Source organism: Bacillus rossius, chromosome 13 (assembly GCF_032445375.1).
Source record: "Bacillus rossius redtenbacheri isolate Brsri chromosome 13, Brsri_v3, whole genome shotgun sequence".
Lineage (NCBI taxonomy): Eukaryota > Metazoa > Arthropoda > Insecta > Phasmatodea > Bacillidae > Bacillus > Bacillus rossius.
Window position 1 is genome coordinate 1,067,400 of NC_086340.1, and position 19,608 is coordinate 1,087,007.

Consider the following 19,608-nt stretch of genomic DNA (forward strand, 5'->3'; position numbering starts at 1 on the left):
GCTGCAAATGTGCTTCATAAAAAAATACATACATAAAATGGGTGCAAAACGCGGTAAAAAACGTAAGGCATTATCTGTGCGAGATAAACTGGACATTATTGAAAAGGTAGACTCCAACCCCACTGTCCTGCATGTGTTAATAACAAAGAAACTGGGAATTGCAACATCCACATTAAGTACAATGTTAAACAAGCTGAACAATCTTCTTTCTCAAGCTGCGAAAACGTCACAGAGTATTAAATGCCTGAAAAAAGTATAATACGCCGATGTCCACAAGAACCATTAGGTAATAGAAAGTTTGTACATGTGTAGTTCATTAAAAATAATATCTGCATTTGCTCATAAAACTGTTGCTTTGAGTATTTTCATTCGTTCTTTTCTTGGCTTAGGCCTATGTGTAGTTAAGATTTTGCTTTTGAGTAATTATTACCAATATAAAAGTTTTCCCTAATATAAAGTTTCCCCTCTATAGTGAACATATAAACTACTCCCTTCAGATTCGTTATAACAGGGTTCTACTGTACCTGAAATTAAAATGAAAGGTTTATTAGTTTAGGTAGATTTAGAATACTGTAAATTGTTAGAACAGTTGGCTACGTTAGTACATTAAAAATACTCTAAAATCATTAAACTGTGTGTTAGGTAAGGTTTCTAGGATAATAAGGAAATACAGTTATCAAAGATACCATTTTCAGATGCTTTTCATTAAGGAAATTACTTAAAGATCAGAATTCTCATAACTATTTAGCCCTAATTTACAATCTGTCAATTTATACCATAAAATAGAGATTCTGAGCACTTTAGTTTTTCAAAAAGGGAAACTACAAGAAAATGTTAATTTAATCATTATTTAATTCCCTCGCATTTAAAAACAAATATTGGCAGCACACCTACCAGATTCAATATAATAGTAAGTGAACATTTTTTGTGGAAAGTTAACCTTATTCATCATGTCACTGAAAGCAAAATGTCCCCTGTGCCAAACTTGCCCATGGGATAACATATTTACTTCCTTACCTGTAGTAATATAAACATAAATTAAGGTTAATGTTTAACACCATTTTACATATGGGCTGAACAAATCAGTTGGTGCACATCCAAGGGCAGTGCAATTAAAGATGCATATTTTTTTCATTTCATGTTACAGACATTTAATAAACTGTAACACTGTTTGAACTTATTAAATAGGAAAAAAGATGTAAGAGAAACGTATCAAAACCGTGCTGCATTTGGAAATGCTTAAAATTTTAAAAATGCCAATAAACAATACATAATTTAAATGCTATATTAAATGCTATAAAGATGTAAAGTAAAATTATAAATGATGTTTTCCATCATCACTAACAATAATTAACAGTAGTTAGAATGCTAAGAACAGGCAATAGTGCAACAAGAAAAAATAAATATCATTATTTCATTTCTTGCAATACATAAAACAGGTTAAAAAAATTTTTTTTTGACATACACCATAGCTGGTTACATTGTCAAAGAGAATTATAATGCTACCCAAGCGCTGTTGCCATTGTGTGCACACAGAAATAAAACTTTGCGTAAACAAAAATAGAGCTACTTGAATCAATCACCGCCATAATTGATTGGTGTCACTTCAAAACAGTGCAAATCGAACACCATTACTTCAAGGGAGAGTGTATTTGTTTGGTCACATCGTGTATGGGTTCGCCTGTGCGTCATGTTGTACAGACTGTCTCTTAGTCGCTGTGGTGGGCCGTCTCAGTGTCGGCCCACGATGTTCATCTGTGCTGTTATGTTTTTTCTGACCATTCCTTCCACGAAATTCTCAGAGCTGTTCATGCATCACTTTAGACAAACTGATTCTCACTTATTTTTTTGTGTTTGCGTATTCACCATTTGTTCGTTATGAGGTTTCTCTACGAAACAGTGTAACCAGCAATGGTGTGTCTACAAAAATTTTTTATTTCTTATAACTATTACGCAAATCCAAGTGAATATTAATTTATAACAAACAAAAAATTATTTTAATAGATACTAATTTTTTTTAAGATACAAGTTTCAAATTCAAATAACTTTTTTCTCAAAATTTTTGTAATTTGCACCTAACCTTAATAAAAACAGGATAAGTTGACAGTATTAACTGCTGAAACTTTACGGCATTTTTAAGTTTTTATAACGACGTAACAAATTTCTTCATTTTTTTTTGCAGCAATATCCAAGCTAAAAATGTTAAAACCTTTAGAGTCAACCAAGATGGTCAAGTTTCGAGGGCTTGTACAGTCCTACAGCTACGAGGAGAGGTGCAAGACTCACCCTCCGAGCCCTCCACGATCAGGGCATCTCCGTTGGGCTGCTTCGTCTCCGAGGCCTGCGGGGCAGCGGGGGCAGCGGGGGCAGCGGGGGCCTCCTCCACAGGAACCGGGGCAGGCGTCGTCTCGCGGCGGGACTTCTCCCTCCCCTGGGAAGACTTCTCCCGGCCGCGGGGCTTCTTGTCAGCGTCCTTGCGGCCTCGCGCCGCGCCCTTCTCCACCTCCCTGGCGCGCTGCGGCGGGGGCTCCTCGGCCGGTGAGAGGGACTTCTTGCGGGCCTTGGCCTCGCCGGGGACGAACTCCGCCACGTTGGGCCCGCCCATCTTGTCGCCGGCGTCGCCCCGCCGCCTGCGAGGGGAGGCCGGGGGCGGTGCGGGGGCCGGCCTGTGCTGGAGCTCCACGTCGGGGCTGTTGGTCAGCGCGCTCACCACCGGGGTGGGCACTTCCCCCTGGTGCTCCAAGCTCACCAGGACGGGTATGTGCTGGGACAACTCCATCAGCCCGGGCACGTGCGGGGGCGGCTCCGACACCACGTACGACGGCGACTGGTTGATTATCACCGGTATGTGCTGGGGCACTTCCGACGCCACGTACGAAGCCGCTTTGGCGCTAACGTTGCTCACTATCTTAATATCCGTTTTTACCAAGTTCACGTCACTTTTTTCCGCTGTGCTCGATACACTTCCTAACGAGGGAGATTGATTTTGTTTCCAATGTGATGTTTCTTCTATAGGTGAAATATTTTGTTTACTAATTGTCTGTTCTGGTAAACTATCTGTGTCCGGGCCACTGACAGACACCACTTGAGAATCGCCATCTGCTGGCAATGGAGAGTGCATATTTGGCTGAGGGGAGGAACTCGTCTCTTCACTGGCAGCTTTCGCTACTCTTGCAGCAAAGTCAGCCACCACATCCAGGCTCCCTGGACCAGTATTCTGCAAAACAACATCATTGCTTTCAAAACAACATGTTCTTAAATAATTCAAGGCAAAGACAATAAGTGCAATGTAAAAACAAGAAGGAACTATGTAAAGGTCCGATCAGCAGTGTGACTACTACACCTTTTAGGTTTAAGATACATTTAGGAGGGAAAATATTTAAAAGCATAAATGAGCATACAACATGTAAAAAATATGTACAGGTAATTGCCAGTAAATTAACAATTTACGAACTCTGGTGTTTTAACTTCCTTTCCTTTCAGGCTTGTAGGAAGTAATGATTTTTTATTTAGAATAAGCCTCGGACCAAACCAAAACAGAACTTGTGCCAATATTTTTAGATTCTATTAAAAGTTTGTTCAGGACTATGGTAAATATTAAAAGTTATATTAATGCATTTAAGATTATCTGTAAACCTAATGGCATTCTCAGTACCACTGTTGATGTCTGCTGGTTACGGTTTTAGTACTATTAGGTAGATTTCGAAGAAATGCTACCTGTTGTAGCCGTTAGCATTGTGAGACTTCCTGAAAATTTTTATATAGTTTTTTGTTTCATGGTCCATAGACCACAAAACTATTGTCAACTCAAAAGTTATATACATGTGTGTGTTGTGTATCACATTTTTATGTACACAATAACTGCCGTAATTTTTCACAAATCATTTAAAAATTGATACACAAAATATAATCATGAAAAATCTCAGTCGAGTTCATTAATCCAACCAATGGGGTAAAAATGAGGAAGAATTTTTAAAGAAAAAAAAAAAAAAGAGAAAAATTGCTGTAACACTCATACTGTGACGAACATCACATCCGTTTAAACATATTGCAACTCAAAGGAGAAATACCAAAACCCTTTGTCCAAAATACAATTTTGATACGACCAACCATAAATGGAAAAGGTGGAAAAAACCAAGGTTTTGAGGACAAAAACCTATAAATCCCTTAGTATTTTGACTTATGGATTTGCAAAAAAATCACCAAACACTAATAAACATTAAGAAATTTTTTAAATGAAAGTTAAATATGATTTAAATCCCAAATTTTTATATATATTCATGATAATTCACGGATATTCAGCAATTTAATTTTTTTATCATAAAACAAATAGGTTCAAAATCAAAAAATAGTGGTACTCTGAACAATATATATAGTACATTGTGTTACAAATTATAGTATTCTACACCAAACATTATGGTACATGATGGCAGATTATTACCATAGTGCTGGAGAGAGTGAGATGCAGAGATTTTCCTTGTTCTGATCACTTGCCCTTGCTCTAAAAGCCTTCAAGGCCACAACAATGGTATTAACATTATCATAACCTAAAACTGAGATCTGAGAACCGGGAACAGATTTTTTTTAAAACCGGAACCGAACCAAACACCAGGAAAAAAACTGACACATTCCTATCAGGATGTAAAAATTTCATTTAGGGATTAACTGTGAATGACAGAATGTTTAATATCACGAATGTAAAATGGCTACCAACAGCAGCTGTTTTCTTTACTGCAGTGACATGCCATTAACATGCTGACCACAAATTACCAAAATCAATGCTATGTTACAAAGAATATAACAAATATTGAAAAATCATAGAAAACACACTTAACAAATTCATACCCCCTCAAAATTTTTTTTTACTATACACCAAAACTTATAAAAAAAAAAAAAAATCCAAGTCACGTTGATGACATCTGTCATGTCCCTCCCGGTCTCTAGGCCCGCTGTTGCCCCGTACGCCCCCCCCCCCCCCCTGCTTCGCGCTCGCCGTGCACCGGTGAGCGGGAGGCAGTCTTGGCTCGTCTCTCCTCTGCGATGGACACCTTGGAGCGTTGCTCCCCGCTTCACCGCTACAGAGTTGTAAGTGGTCATCGTTTAGCCAGTGCCTTAACGACATTAAATGCGCATACAAACTACCCAGTGAACTTAAAGAGTTCTTCCGGCGTCACACAGCCATTTCGGTACGGACCGAGAGATCACGCACTCGCGGAGTTATGATAGGAAGCCACATTATAGTTCCTCGCATTCCAAGTTAGTCGGACAGTCATAGCATCGGGACTACTGCATACAGTTTTGTGGTTATCCACATCTCGGACCAGCCCCAAGTGGGTATCAAGGGCAGTTGTATATAATGCTTTTCAGCCTATCTCAGGAACAGTTCCAGGCAGCCCTTCCGTGTTCGTTTGTATATAATAGTTCTGTTACACATAGTGTATCGTGTTTTCAGTGTCCCGTAAATTGACCCAGGGACTGTCAGTACTCCTTCCAAATGGTTTGAGCAGGGAATTGAACCCGGACGTTTTGCTAGCCGTGTGTACTATAGACATTTACGCACTGGCGTCACACGGTACGGGCCAGCTCACTGATAGCACCATGTATAGTGCTTTGTGGTCTATGAAATCCCACTATGTGACTTTCCTTCCAAATGGCGTCTCGAGCGGTCGCTGTTGGCCTGGCCCTCTGCAGTGAGTGACGTGGTGAGGACCCTTTTAATCCCCGAGTTTTCATGCTAGCCAGCGCCCACGTCACGATACAGGTTACAACCTTGAAGCTTGCTGGAGCTAGTGCTGTGCGGAGTTCCAGCACACAGTTGCAACGCGGAGTTGCCAAGTTTTTAACAATACCGAATTCCAGATCTATTATATTGAACCTCTTTTGGTTAAACATTGCCTGTAAAACTAATGTACACGTGGTTTGGCAAGAAATAATTTGATTATGTTCACAGGTTATTCCCAGCAACAGACCTGCCAACATTCAAATTTAAAAAATCATGAGGTCCTCGATAAAAATTTTCAGGCTCATAAATACAGGTTGGGTATAAAAAACAACAAATGAGAATCTTTAAATTTAAGTGACATACCTGTACATGTTACATGGTCTCTGCTTCAAAATTTATTTCAACAAATTATAGGTTGCAGATTTAATTTAGCGCTGTCGTGTAGTGATCATGCAGGGCCGCAACTAAAAAAGATGTAAAATAACATCCTGCTCGTGTAACACTATTATCACTGTTCACAGCAAAACTAATTTTTTTATTGGAAGCAATACACTTCACGTGTTGGTTGTTTTTTTTTGTAGCAACATGTTTCACAATGTCTCCTCTTCCACTATGCGAGATAGAAAAATCAGCACGACACATGCTACAAAATGCAAAATTGCTTCCTTTACATGACTCTAGTATTGATGGAAACTAGTTACTGTAAGCTTTCGTAAAACTTGTTTTGTAACTTTTACAAACAAAATCTTGGGGCACCGAAAAATCGTGAGGAAACAATATTTTGGCGTGAGGGCGTGAGATGGACCTTAAAATCGTGAGCCTCACACGAAAATCGTGAGAGTTGGCAGGTCTGCAGCAATGAAAACTCACAAATATTTGTAGCTTTTCCTGAAACTAAAGGCTGGTGACCATCTCATTTGTAAAATATTAAAAATGTACAGACCATCTCATTTGTAAAATATTAAAAATGTACCAACTATGCTACAGAACAGCATTCTAAATTTCATAGACTTATTTTTTCACTTATTTATAAATTTGTGTTTGTAATTCAGGAATATCAAATCAAATATTAAATTTTCAATGATAATTAAATTTATTTTTATAACTTTCAGACTGCTACAAGCCATTATTATGCAAACTTAACTATCTTAACGATAATGGAAAATTTAGAAATTAGGAAAATGTTTTTAAAATTGATTACCGAGAAATTGTTTTAATATTTTGGCATTTCTGTTTGAGTAAATTACCACAAGGTTAGAACATTTTATTTGTGTGCATTATAAACACACTAAAACAAATTTCACATATACATGTTTAGTTTTTGATACAATATAATATTTCTAAAGCTTTGAAGAAAAAAAGCAAAACTATGGCATGCATTAATTTTAAATACATACCTGAATATCTATTACACTTAAGAGAAATATCTCTACGAACGACGGAACAACCATAGCAGATGAACTTGAACTGTTCTAATGTATCAAAACAGCATTGAATAAGCCAGAAACTATGTCATACAGTAAACATAAGTCATAAGCTTATAAAGAGCTTAAGATAATTCCAAAAACACATTGCACATAATCCTTATCGCAGCATTTAAATACACAAAGTAAATAAGGTCTGCTTAAGTTGTTGACATGGTAAGATTAATTAGCTTAGAAACAAAGAACTTTAAATCAAAAACATATAAAGCAATAAAAAAATTAAACTTTCATGTAAATTTAGCACATAGCTTGCTAACCATTCAAGATAAAATGGGGGTGGGGGGGGCAGAAGGGAAGGGGGGGGGGGGGGGAAGAATCTTACTATGTATTCACGACCACAGTTGTTGCAGATTAATAGTTTTTCCCGATTATCGAACGTTTAAAATGAAAAACAACCAAATTTGATGGTTATTAAAATTTTAAAATTTCAACAATATATGAAAAATTAATTTGGCACAAAATTATTTCCACTAGTTGATTGATGCCATTTCTGCAAACATCTTGAGGTACATCTGATATTTGTAACACAGAAAATTAACTTCAATAACAAAGTACAGTAAAGACATTCCCGTATAATACGTTTTCCTGTTTAAATAATTATTCCCTTGATCACTTCCATATAACACTATGTTAATTTTTCCCATTCTAAATGTTTGAGTTAATAGATGCTTCCCGCATATGAAGTTCACTATTTAAAGGGGGAAAAATTATGTATAATTAAGTGTATCTTCACACACATACTATATTTATCATTGAACTATTAAACAACTGTTCAAAACCATAACAAACATGACCGTCAAAACCTTTGCCGCACGCGGTTACCTTATAGTTTTTGACCAATCAAACTTAAAACTGAAGTGGTTCATCATGCGAGATTTCAAATTTCAGTGGCGTGGATGTCTGCCCTCACCCTCCCCTGGTTCCTCCACTCCCCTTCTACTCTCCTTCACGCATGCGCGTGGGGCTACTTCCGTCGCAGACGTCACGTGGTATCACCAGACTGCCAATTTAGTATATTTCAGTTTTTTCGGTCAATGAATTATGTTAACAGTAATTAACAATGGTCAGGCGACATGTAACTTCAGCTATTGTAACTAATTTTTTATTTAAATGTGCTATGTGAAGGAACTGTGATGTACAGAAATGGCCATTACTAGCACAGCTTACCACAGTAACAGAATTTGTTCTGTTTTTGCTGGTGAATTATGATTTTTACTTTGTCACTGTAACTTCTTGTTTTTGGTTATAATTTTCTCTAACCCGATTTGATTGTTTGGGTTATTGAGATAGGACATGTCATGTTGCCTTGTTTCATGTATGCTATAATTTTTAATACAATTATCTTAAATAACTTTTCACTTTGGGCATTTCAATTTCTTATGTAATATTTACCTTGCATTTCAAACTATTGAATGGCACTGGTTCCAAATTTGTATGAAATTTAGCTAGTTTCTCTTTAAAGTTCCTGATCAGTACTGTTATTTTGTGTATTAACTATTTTTGCCTTAGTAAGAAAAGAGCTATTGTTGCCACAGGTATTTGTCTTGCATATTCGTTATGGACACTTATTCAATACTTGTATTGGTATTGTACTTGTATTGGTAGTGTGTTCTCGGATTTTTTAAATTATTTCATTAGTCTTGTTGATATTTATTTTGTACTTTATAGGGTCGGCTCTCCTTGTTTTTGTAATTTTGTGAATCGCGCTTTATATAGGTATGTGTTGCATGATTAGTAGAGGCACGATTATTTGGTAATGCGCGATAAAACGAAATAACACCGAAAACTGCTTGAAAACACGAAATAAAACGAAATTGTGCGAAATCCACGATATGTCACGAAATTTTTTCGTCTATCCTGATTATTTACGTTTTTTTCCCCATTCTGTGAGGACAATTCACTATCTTCAGCACAATCAAATATTTCTGACAGTAACTAGCAGCCATATATATTATATGTGACTGTGATTCATTATAGATTTTAAATTGAAGTCTCAGAATTAACGTAACTTTTTCTTTAAACGGTAATCTTGTGTACCATAATAATTTAAGATGCTGATAACTATGATACAATGGCTGCCGTTCACTTTCTGTAAATACAAAAATAACAAACGTCGAAAATATGTTTTTCTAAGATTACGTTTTTAATCATTAAAATGTTACACACTAAAGCGCATTGCTTTTACTGTTTATTTAAAATAAAGTGCGTAGGGTACGAAAATAAAATTAACCATGCTTAACGTAACGATTGTAAATAATAAATAGTACATGTTTATGTCTGTATTAATTTTCACGTACGTATGTTGGTATTCGGTATGCGTTTGTATTCGCATCTCTTCTCCATTGTTTTGATCTTTCCAGCACGGCAATTTTTTGCGTATTAAGAAGTTAAATACTTCCTATGTGATTAAAATTTTTTGATAATGCCTAAAACGAAGGTTTCTGCCAGTGACCGATCGAAAGAATTTTCCAGCGAAGGATTTCATTTCAGTGATAAAATTTTAATGTGCAAGTTCTGTAACTGCAGGCTAGACTACGAGAGACGCGACACGCGAACCGCTTGTGAAACATGTCGCGAGTGAGAAACATAAGCGTTTGAGGCAAAACTAGTGATGTGCGAGTCTCGGCATCATCGAGAACGAGTCGAGACAGAAATTTTCTTGATCTCGTCTCGAGATAATTTTTTTGACTCGGAATTTTCGAGAATTTTGTAAAAAAGAAATAGGTTAGGTAATATAATATATTGAGGCAGCATTTTGCGTTGCGTGTTGAAATAATTAACATATCTTCAACGTAACGTAGATCGAATAAAATAAAATATACTTGTTACGATAGTATACACGATAAATTATTAAAAAGTTAAAAACTAACAACTTCCGTTCACAAGTCACTACATGAAACGGTAAACGTAAACAATGAATTGTGCTGTGGTTATCACATTAAATTACAGAAGAAAATGATTATTTTCCGTTAATAAAACCAACATTAAAGTAAAAAATAAATCATTTTCGGTATCAATATCAAGCATCAACGTAAAACGGTACCGTAAAAAATATAAATATAAACATGACTGCAGAATTCTTCCGCGATTGCATTTTGTTTTATGGCCTTAGGTTATACACACGGCCAGCAGTATATAACAAGCAACATGATGTTTAAATTGCGGTCCGTATCGATAGTGACATATCGATAGTGGTGAATGTTCAGACTTTCATGATTAAGTACCGTCCATGGCTCAAGGAAACTGTATAGACTATGGAGTCAATAACGTATGTTTACATACGACAGTAGGCAAATAAACTGTTGAGTGTAAAGGTAAAGTTGTAATTGCAATTGCAATTGTGGATATTTAATAAAATTATTGAATAATTATGTATGTTTGTCAGATTATTGAGTTTTACTTTTTTTGGATCATATTATCCTGTTAACTAAAGTACAGATTTCTCGATCTCGACTCGATTCTCGAGAATTTTTAAATTGCTTTCTCGATCTCGTCTCGAATTCAAAAAAGTCTTTCTCGCACATGCCTAGGCAAAACTCATCTGTTAAACGACAAGTTTGCACAGTAGAATGCGAAAACTTAGCGAAAAAGGTAAAGGATGACAAAGAAGAGTTTTTATTAAAAACGACAGACGCTTTTGTGTCTGCCAACGTGCCAATGGAGAAGCTGGATCATCCAAAACTAAGGGAGTGGTACAAGGAGTTTGTGAAGGTTGGTGGTGATCTCCCAACCGCCGACTGGCTTCGCAAAAGATACATACCAGTAGTAGCAGATAAAAAACGAGATGACATTAAAACTGCAGTAAAGGATAGCATAGAAGATGCAAACCTACAGAAGTCTCTGCATAACATGCCTTCTGTTTCCCATCTTCCCATTGATACATTCATACATGGCTATGTTGCTTTCAAAAAAATAATTGAGGATGAACTTTCACTGCCAGAAACAAGCCAAATTGATGTTGCAAAGGTACTTTGTTCCCTTAAAGGGGACTACAGTGAATTTGCTCAAGCCAGTTTAAGGGCAATCTGGTTCCCAACATCAAATGTTGATGCAGAACGTTCATTTTCCAGGTACTGACTGGTAGTTAGTGACAGAAGACAACGTCTCACTCCAGAAAATGCGGAAAATTTAACTATGATAGCATTTCAATAAAACCGTCTTAATAGTAACTTTGGAAGTGCTTAATTGAGTAATTTTGTAGTGTATGTGATTGTAATTAAGTCGTGAAATTTTTAGTAGTTATTTAAAAGTTTGAATTTATGAATTTGCAAATGAACTTAATTATCTATGAATTTGCAAATGAACTTAATTTTAATTAGATCATGAGGTTTTAATGTTTATTAATATTTGTTTTAATAAATTTGCATGTCGTACAGAAAAGCAAGAAAATTTTGCCGTGGGTATTTTGAGCAAAATAATAAAACCATATAACACCGAAATCTTTATTTCTTTACACCGAATATTGTCTTAAAATAACACCACAAAATCTTGCCTCTAATGATTAGTAACTCATAAATTCAAAGTCATTTGCTTGCCCCTAACAAATAATATTCTTTTGTAAAATATAATTGTTTATACCACACCAGTATTTATTTTAAAAGGGTGTAATTTATGTTTAGATATTTTTGTGTTGTTCTCATATAATCACAGGTTTATTATGAAAACAGGGTTGTCCATACAGGGTTGTCCATATTTATAAATTTTTCTGTACCTCTATGAATGAAAGTAATTATTCTTAAAATAAAACATTGCCTTTTGATGCTTGAATATGAATTATATTTTGTCTTATTTATTAGTTGATGAAAATCATTAAGGTAAAATGCTGAACTAACTCAAATATAAATTTATTCTTGACACAAACACACTGATCACACTTCATCCCATATTATTATGGGGCATTACAGTATTGGAGATGGATGGCCGAAGTTTCGAACCCCAGCACGCATTTGTGAATAACTGCAAAATTGGATGGATCAGGAAAATCTCTCAGTGAGTAAGAGTGAGCAAGAGTTGCAAGATGTGAGATATAGGAGAGGAGAGTGAGAAGGGAGCATAAATATGAGAGGAGAGAGAGTGTGTTAGAGAGAGAGAGTGTGTTAGAGAGAGAGAGTGTGTTAGAGAGAGAGAGTGTGTGTTAGAGAGAGAGTGTGTGTTAGAGAGAGTGTGTGTGTTAGAGAGAGTGTGTGTTAGAGAGAGAGTGTGTGTTAGAGAGAGAGTGTGTGTTAGAGAGAGAGTGTGTGTTAGAGAGAGAGTGTGTGTTAGAGAGAGAGTGTGTGTTAGAGAGAGAGTGTGTGTTAGAGAGTGTGTGTTAGAGAGAGAGTGTGTGTTAGAGAGAGAGTGTGTGTTAGAGAGAGAGAGTGTCTGTTAGACAGAGAGAGTGTGTGTGTGTGTTAGAGAGAGTGTGTGTGTGTGTGTTAGAGAGAGAGAGTGTGTGTTAGAGAGAGAGAGTGTGTGTGTTAGAGAGAGAGCGTGTGTTAGAGAGTGTGTGTGTGTTAGAGAGAGAGCGTGTGTTAGAGAGAGAGCATGTGTTAGAGAGAGAGTGTGTGTTAGAGAGAGAGTGTGTGTTAGAGAGAGAGTGTGTGTTAGAGAGAGAGCATGTGTTAGAGAGAGAGTGTGTGTTAGAGAGAGTGTGTGTGTGTGAGAGTGTGTGTGTGTGTGAGAGTGTGAGATGGAGAGAATGTGTGTGTATGAGTTAAAGTATGAGTATGAGTGAGTGAGTGTAAGTGTGCATGCATTTACATGTGTGTGTGATACATATACACAGTTTTCATAACATAAAAACAGGATTTAAAATAAGTTTTAATGCCCCTTGAACATGTGTGTTAATTGATGTACGTACATAACCGAAGAGGCTCAAAAGACAGACAAAACATATTTCAATATTACCTAGTTGATGGTTTGGCAGAAAGAGTGGAGAAAAGACAAAGGAAAGAATGATATAATACTTGCAATTTTTTTTTCATTGTAAAACGTAAATTGATGAATTTTTACATAATTCTATGATGACAGCTAACTGAGGTAACTCACGGGCTGCGGGGACTCGCCCGAGCGGGGCGGCGTGCTGCCGTTGCTCTCCTCGTACAGGGACACCACCTTGTTGGTCTTGGGGTCCACTATGTCCAGGGCGTGCTTGCGCCGGGTCTTGGCGTGCAGCGCCGGGGGCTCCCCGGGCATCGCCGGCATGCCCATGCCCCCGCCGCCGGGCACCATGCCCAGCGACAGCTGGCCCGGCTGGGGCATGGCCGGAGGACAGCCCCCGGGCACCACCTGCGGGGCGGGCGCCGCCCCCACCCCGGGGGTCCCGCCCCCGCCTGGCCTCATGGGCGCCGAGAAGGTGTAGTCTGCAACGCCAAGCACCACCCATAACTATTGCATGTCTCGGGGTACATTTTACCAACTCACCACTGAAAACAATTGCATGTCTCGAGGTCAATTTTACTAACTTAACACTGAAAACAATTGAAGGTCTGCGGGGTAAATTTTACCAACTCACCTTTTGGCAATTCTCTCATTATCCGGTTGAATAGGACAACAACCAAACAACATCTTTCATAAGTATTAACTTGGTATTAATAATATTTGCACATGTCAGTATTCTATTGCTTTAAAACTTAAAATATTTCATGAGTTTATAGGTAAATAAATTTTATTTGTTACCTAGTTTTATCACATGTGTGTTGAACATTTTATACTAAAATCAAGTTTGAAAAGTAGGTGTGCAATTTTCACGTGAAAAAAGCATTTTTTGTTCGGCAAATGTATTCATACAAACAAAACCTATTCATGAAAAGTAAGTTTATTTAAAAAGTAGAGTAAGAATAATCACGCAAAACAAATTACATTAAATAGTCATGGGAAAAAAAACATTTTGTTCAACTTCAAATAGAAAACGGCCATGGCCAGAGAATTGTGTTGCTAGAATTGCTCCAGCGCAATCGCTTTTTAAACTACCGAAAATGTTACGTAAATAATTAGATAAAATTAAAAAGACACAATAAACAAAATTCATCAAAAATTAATTTTCCTTGACACGTTTGATTCCAAAAGATTCTGAGAACGGAATATTGACCATGCTTACGAGCATTTGTAATAAACAACTCTTCAATATATTGATTGGTAATCGCTTGACTATTTATTGCGGAAAATAAAACTGATACATCAAAGATCTGTTTACTTTCATAAACTTTTTTTGCCGTTTTTAATTTTCAGAATAAGAAGTGAAGTTCAGAACGTTGTTTTTCTGCTTCTGGGAACATTGTCACTTCCAGAAGGCAATGCCTGGATCCAGAACATGTAAAGGAATTGGTCTTTTTGCACTGCATTTACGTAATGTTGATGGCAAGGTGTAGGCTTGGCTTTTGATAAATACATTTCTATACCACTGATTGTGTTTTATTACTAAAACATTAGAAGAGACATAAAAATATACATGTTACTTGAGTAATAAAAATGTATAAAAAATAAAGAAAATTACTCTTTTAAACAACAATTTATAATATGCCAAATTTTGACTGTAACTATTCAGATTTATACTTAGAACCTAATTAGAAAATATTCGCAAATTATTCGCTATTTGCAAATATTTGATTCACATTTGATTTGCATTGAAAAAGTCACATTCGCACAGCCCTACCACACTCCTGAATTATTGGAAATTTCACGTAGCTTGCAACAATTTGCCTGAGCAGCACACACATTTCAGGATAGAGTTTATGGATGTATGGTCTGTCTTGCTGAAACAAAGTGTTGAATTTGGAAAATCTTAGCAGTACAGCTTTAAGGAAGAAAAAGTAAAGTTTATCCAAATCTGAGTGTAAAGTACTGACAATGCGATAAACATAATTTGATTTGCTTTCTTTCCCATCCAAATTATCAAAATACTTTATCAATGCAGGCCACTGCTCTAACAAGCGGTCCACACACTGTAGGAGAGCCAGCCATCTTGAGGAGCTCACCAAAGCAAAGAGATTTTCTCCAGTTGCAGCACCACTCAAAGCCATTACTTTGTACAGATGAGTTTCAACAATCTCTGATGGAAAGAATCTTGCTAACACTACAACCTGCCTAGTGACTATAACATTTGTTGATTCATCAATCATCAGTGTAAAAAATTGTGTTTTCATTGCATAGGTAACAAAATCTGCAACTGATGTACCCAAAGATTAAATAATTATCTGGCTAGATTTAGTGCGAGAACAATGAAAGTTTCTTGCGATTTCGCTATCTGGAAACATTTGCGGGACAAGTTTCGTGAAATTATCACCGAGTTTCACAGATACATAAATTGTTTTCAAAAGCGAAGATTGTCCATAACAGTTCCGCATCAATTATTTTCTTTGGTTTGGTTACAAAACTCGTCAAAGAACAACTCTGATCAGCAGCTTGTTGGTTTTTCGGATGAACTTGCGTATTTTCGTGCCAACGAAGATCCTTCAAGTTGCCCTTTGTTACGTTCAGTTCCGAGTTGCAAGTCGAACAAACGGCGGAAAATTCCGTTTTGCCACGCCTCAGCCATTTCAATTCTTGCTCCCATTCTTTACGATAACACTGTTTATAAAGTGACCTGTCCGGTGAAGCCTTTCGTTTTTTCTCCATCACAATCAGCTAAGCCCAAAACTACTACTTAAATCACGTAAGAAGTTTGTAAACAAATGTTGCACCTAAAACAATGTTTACTGATGCCATGACACTTCTTAGCATTTAACTCAACAAACTAAAAACATTTCCCCCGAAACCATACATATTGTACTTCATGAAACAATATGTGGGAATACATATGTGTTTTTGGTTTGTGGTTAAACGATTGGAAATTCCATGGCGCTACACCTAATGTGAGTGTTTGCTTTACTGTTGGACGCTTGTATGGTATGAATGTAAATATTTACACGAACGAAATTCAAATATGAAAATATCGGCTAAGCGTCGTAAATATCCGTGAATGTCACCATTTATCCGTTAGTCCGTTTTAAGCTTCAAATATCTGTGAAAACAAATAAAATCCGTAAAAACGGCAGGCCTGCTATAACGTATTTATATTAGTTGGAAGTGGACATATGAAAAAATTTAGATAATCTATTGTTATAAGTTTTCTTTTGTTCGCACATGTGCCATAATCTGAATTTTGTGTGTGTGTTGTATTGAAAAATAACTCCAAAACTTAAACATACTGATATTACAGTGCAAATTAAGACTAAAATTATCAAAGTTGACAATGGAGAAAAAAAACCAAACTGCAAAACAAATGAATCAGTTTTGCAAGTTCTAGTGGGTTATCAACTATAAAAAGAACGCGAGGTTAATAATCCCAGTCGAAAATCATAAATTTACAATGCATAGTTGTTAAAGTATAAAGTATCATATTTTCACTATAACGTATAAATTTCACTAGTAACGTGGCACTGCTACTCCAAAATTTACTTAATCTGAAACATAAATAACCAGCCAAATGAATATTATCGAACAAAAAAAACCATTTACAACATGGCAACTTAACTTCTAACATAAATGCAAACATGCCAGCAGTACCATAGATTGATGTAAGCAACATGCAACGTGTACAACACAAGTGCATTCAATAGATCAGAACACTTAAGTTTGCGAAGAAAAATTATTAATCAAGTGGAAAGTGTCACGCTAATGTATCGTTAGAAATTCGTGCAGTGATTGTTATTGTTTTGAATTTATTTGCACTTGTTTTTAGACGCCTCATTATATTAATTAGTGCTAAAAAAAAGACCTGAGGAGAAAAAGAAGCAAAAGCAATTCTCACTTAAAGAAAAGGTGGAATACTCAGAGAACTGGAAAAAAGTAGGTCGATGTTGTAAAGTCATACGGCACTACAGCGATGACATTAAGTACGACTGTTAAAACACTGCACATAATTTTTAAAAAAGTATCATGAATCTATTTGGTTGTGACCGCAAAAGACTTTGTTCCGGAGATCGCCAAGGTCTCGAAGAGGCTTTGAACAAATGGTTGAAAGATGTCCCAGTAACTGGCCCAGTGTTACAAGGAAAAGTAAGTAACAGTTTGCATTGCTAATTAACAAAGACTTGCAAGCCTGTCAGGGAGCGACAGGTAGAGGATAAAGATGCAGAGGCAGCAGACCAGTGGAAGGAAGAAAAGCTGGACAGTATTTTTAAGTCTTACTCATTTGATGATGATATTTAATGCTGATGAGACTGCCCTTTTTTTAACAAGCTCCTGCCTAGCAGGTCAATGGCACATGAAGATATAGAATAGCACTTCCATGATTCTGACTGTGATGAGCCGAAAGCAAGGAAGCTATTCTGAATTTAGAAAAACTGAACAAATTTATCTCTGAACCCGAAAATGTTCCAGAAGTGATCAGGAAATCTTTGCAAGACATAGAACATTTTGTTCAACAGATCATAATTTAAACTAAAAAAACAAACTAATATAATAGATTTTCACCAAACAATGTTTTATCTTATGATAATGCTATTTCTGTTTTATTTAATGATATTTCTGTTTTATTTAATGATATTTCTGTTTTGAATGATATGTATTTCATAGTACTAGGTACAAAAACCTGCGGTCCCTGCAAGCGCTACCGTGTCAGCAATAGTACAACAGTACAACTCACACTGTCCTTGAGGGGCGTTGGTCGACGCAAATCCGGAAAACAAGCCCGGCATTATGATCTGCTGGTGGCTGGACTGCGGGTAGAAGGCGCTCGCCGTGTGGTTCTGGTGCCTGGGCTGGTTGGCGAACTGCGACCCAACACACACTCAGCAGCTGTGCAGGGACTCAGCATAACTCAACACCATTTACAAAAGAAATTAACCTCAACACCACATTTGATTAGCATGACAATTCCAACAGGAATAACAACCTAATTTATTCATTTCAGATACGAAGCAACCATTGCTTCCTTCATAAACTGCGCAAGGACTACGAATGCACTAGAATTTTCAAATCGAATTGAACCTCAAACTTCCTTCAGAAATTATCTAGCAAAATTCAAGCAAAAGTTGCCAACCACTTTTCCTTCGACTATTTTTGCACCAGAGTAATCGTACTTTAGAATAGTTTCAAAGGTTTTGTCGACAATGAGACGCTTGTCAGATATGTAAGAAAATTCATCGGCCGTGATCTTGAGCGAGGATCCTTCCCACTACTTTACTTTCCCCAGTGATATCAAGAAACTACAGTAAACTGTGAACTGAAATTAGGAAGGTGAACACAATTCAAACCCCAATTCTCTGGAACTGCCCAGATTTTTAATCCTTTAAAGTATTTTACGAAAACTTATCACATTTTAAGATGTACAACATTTAATCTATTTATAGTTAAAAGGCTGTTCGTTAATTATGATCATGTGGTAAACTGTATTTTGGAAATGCAAGTAAGTGATTGTTTCACCAATATTTTACTAAACATAAGTTTAACAAATATCTTACAATCAATTTTAACTATTTATGTACCAAAACTAAACTAATTACACCAATCCCTCACTCAGCATGACTTATGTGTTTCTAAAAACGTTTGTGTTATTCGAAATTGCATATTCTGAAGCATCAGTCTCCATAAAAAGCAACACTAATTTACTTAATGTGTTCCAAAACGTGTAGGGAAATATTTTTTTTATGTAATAAAAATGCATTGAATAACACTCAACAATAAATATGTTAACAACATTTAACTTTATAAGCCAACCATTAAAAATGACACTGCGTAAAGGAAGATAGTTATCAGTCAGCTGGTTGACTTGCCCACCCAGATGTGGCCTTCAACTTGCATTGTGTACCTTTCCGCAAACTTTCTTAACTGTCCTTTACTGGCAGTGAAACTTATATTACTGTCCAGATATTTACATTTTAATTTTTCAAAAATTAAGTCCTTATTTGTGTATCACCGCTTGGTTCACATCAATCCTGTCAGGACCTTGTTTTTTTTTTTTTTTTTTTTTTTTCATTGCACCATTCTTTTAACTACCTTTTCCATGTGATTGTGTGCTCATTTCTGTTCTGGTATCTAATGCTTATTTTGTACGCTTGTGTCCACAGTTGACTTGCTTAAAACTAGAGTGCTATGAACATAAAATTGGCCTTTCAATGACATTCTGCATGCCGTAATACAGTCAAACCTCTATCTATCGTTTTTCAGGGGACCCACAAATAAATTCAGTAGATGCGGACATTCAATAGATGTGGACTTAACTCTTAGATTTTGAAAAAAATATTTCAACCTCAGAATTAGTGTCAGAAATATATCTGTTACTTGTCATTAAAGTTTAATCGGTTGAAAAAAAATACAAATTGAAGCATTTTACTTAATTCAATTTACACTTGCAAAAAAATAACATACGCACAATAAACCTACATGGAAATTGGTATTTTTCAATATCCTGAAGTCTGAAATATGTTTACTTATGTCATC

At 36.4% G+C, this 19,608-nt stretch overlaps 1 protein-coding gene across 5 annotated transcripts in view; it reads right to left on the reverse strand.

Moving 5' to 3' along the window:
• Window positions 1-19,608, reverse strand: part of LOC134538078 (eukaryotic translation initiation factor 4 gamma 1-like) — a 167,666-nt gene that overhangs the window by 80,019 nt on the left and 68,039 nt on the right. For all 5 annotated transcript variants that reach the window (XM_063379072.1, XM_063379070.1, XM_063379075.1 and 2 more), the window contains 3 exons: window positions 17,813-17,939; window positions 13,234-13,547; window positions 2,287-3,217 (listed from right to left, as the gene is read on the reverse strand). In XM_063379072.1, coding sequence (XP_063235142.1) covers window positions 2,287-3,217; window positions 13,234-13,547; window positions 17,813-17,939 — 1,372 coding nt within the window. The remainder of the gene's footprint in view (window positions 1-2,286; window positions 3,218-13,233; window positions 13,548-17,812; window positions 17,940-19,608) is intronic.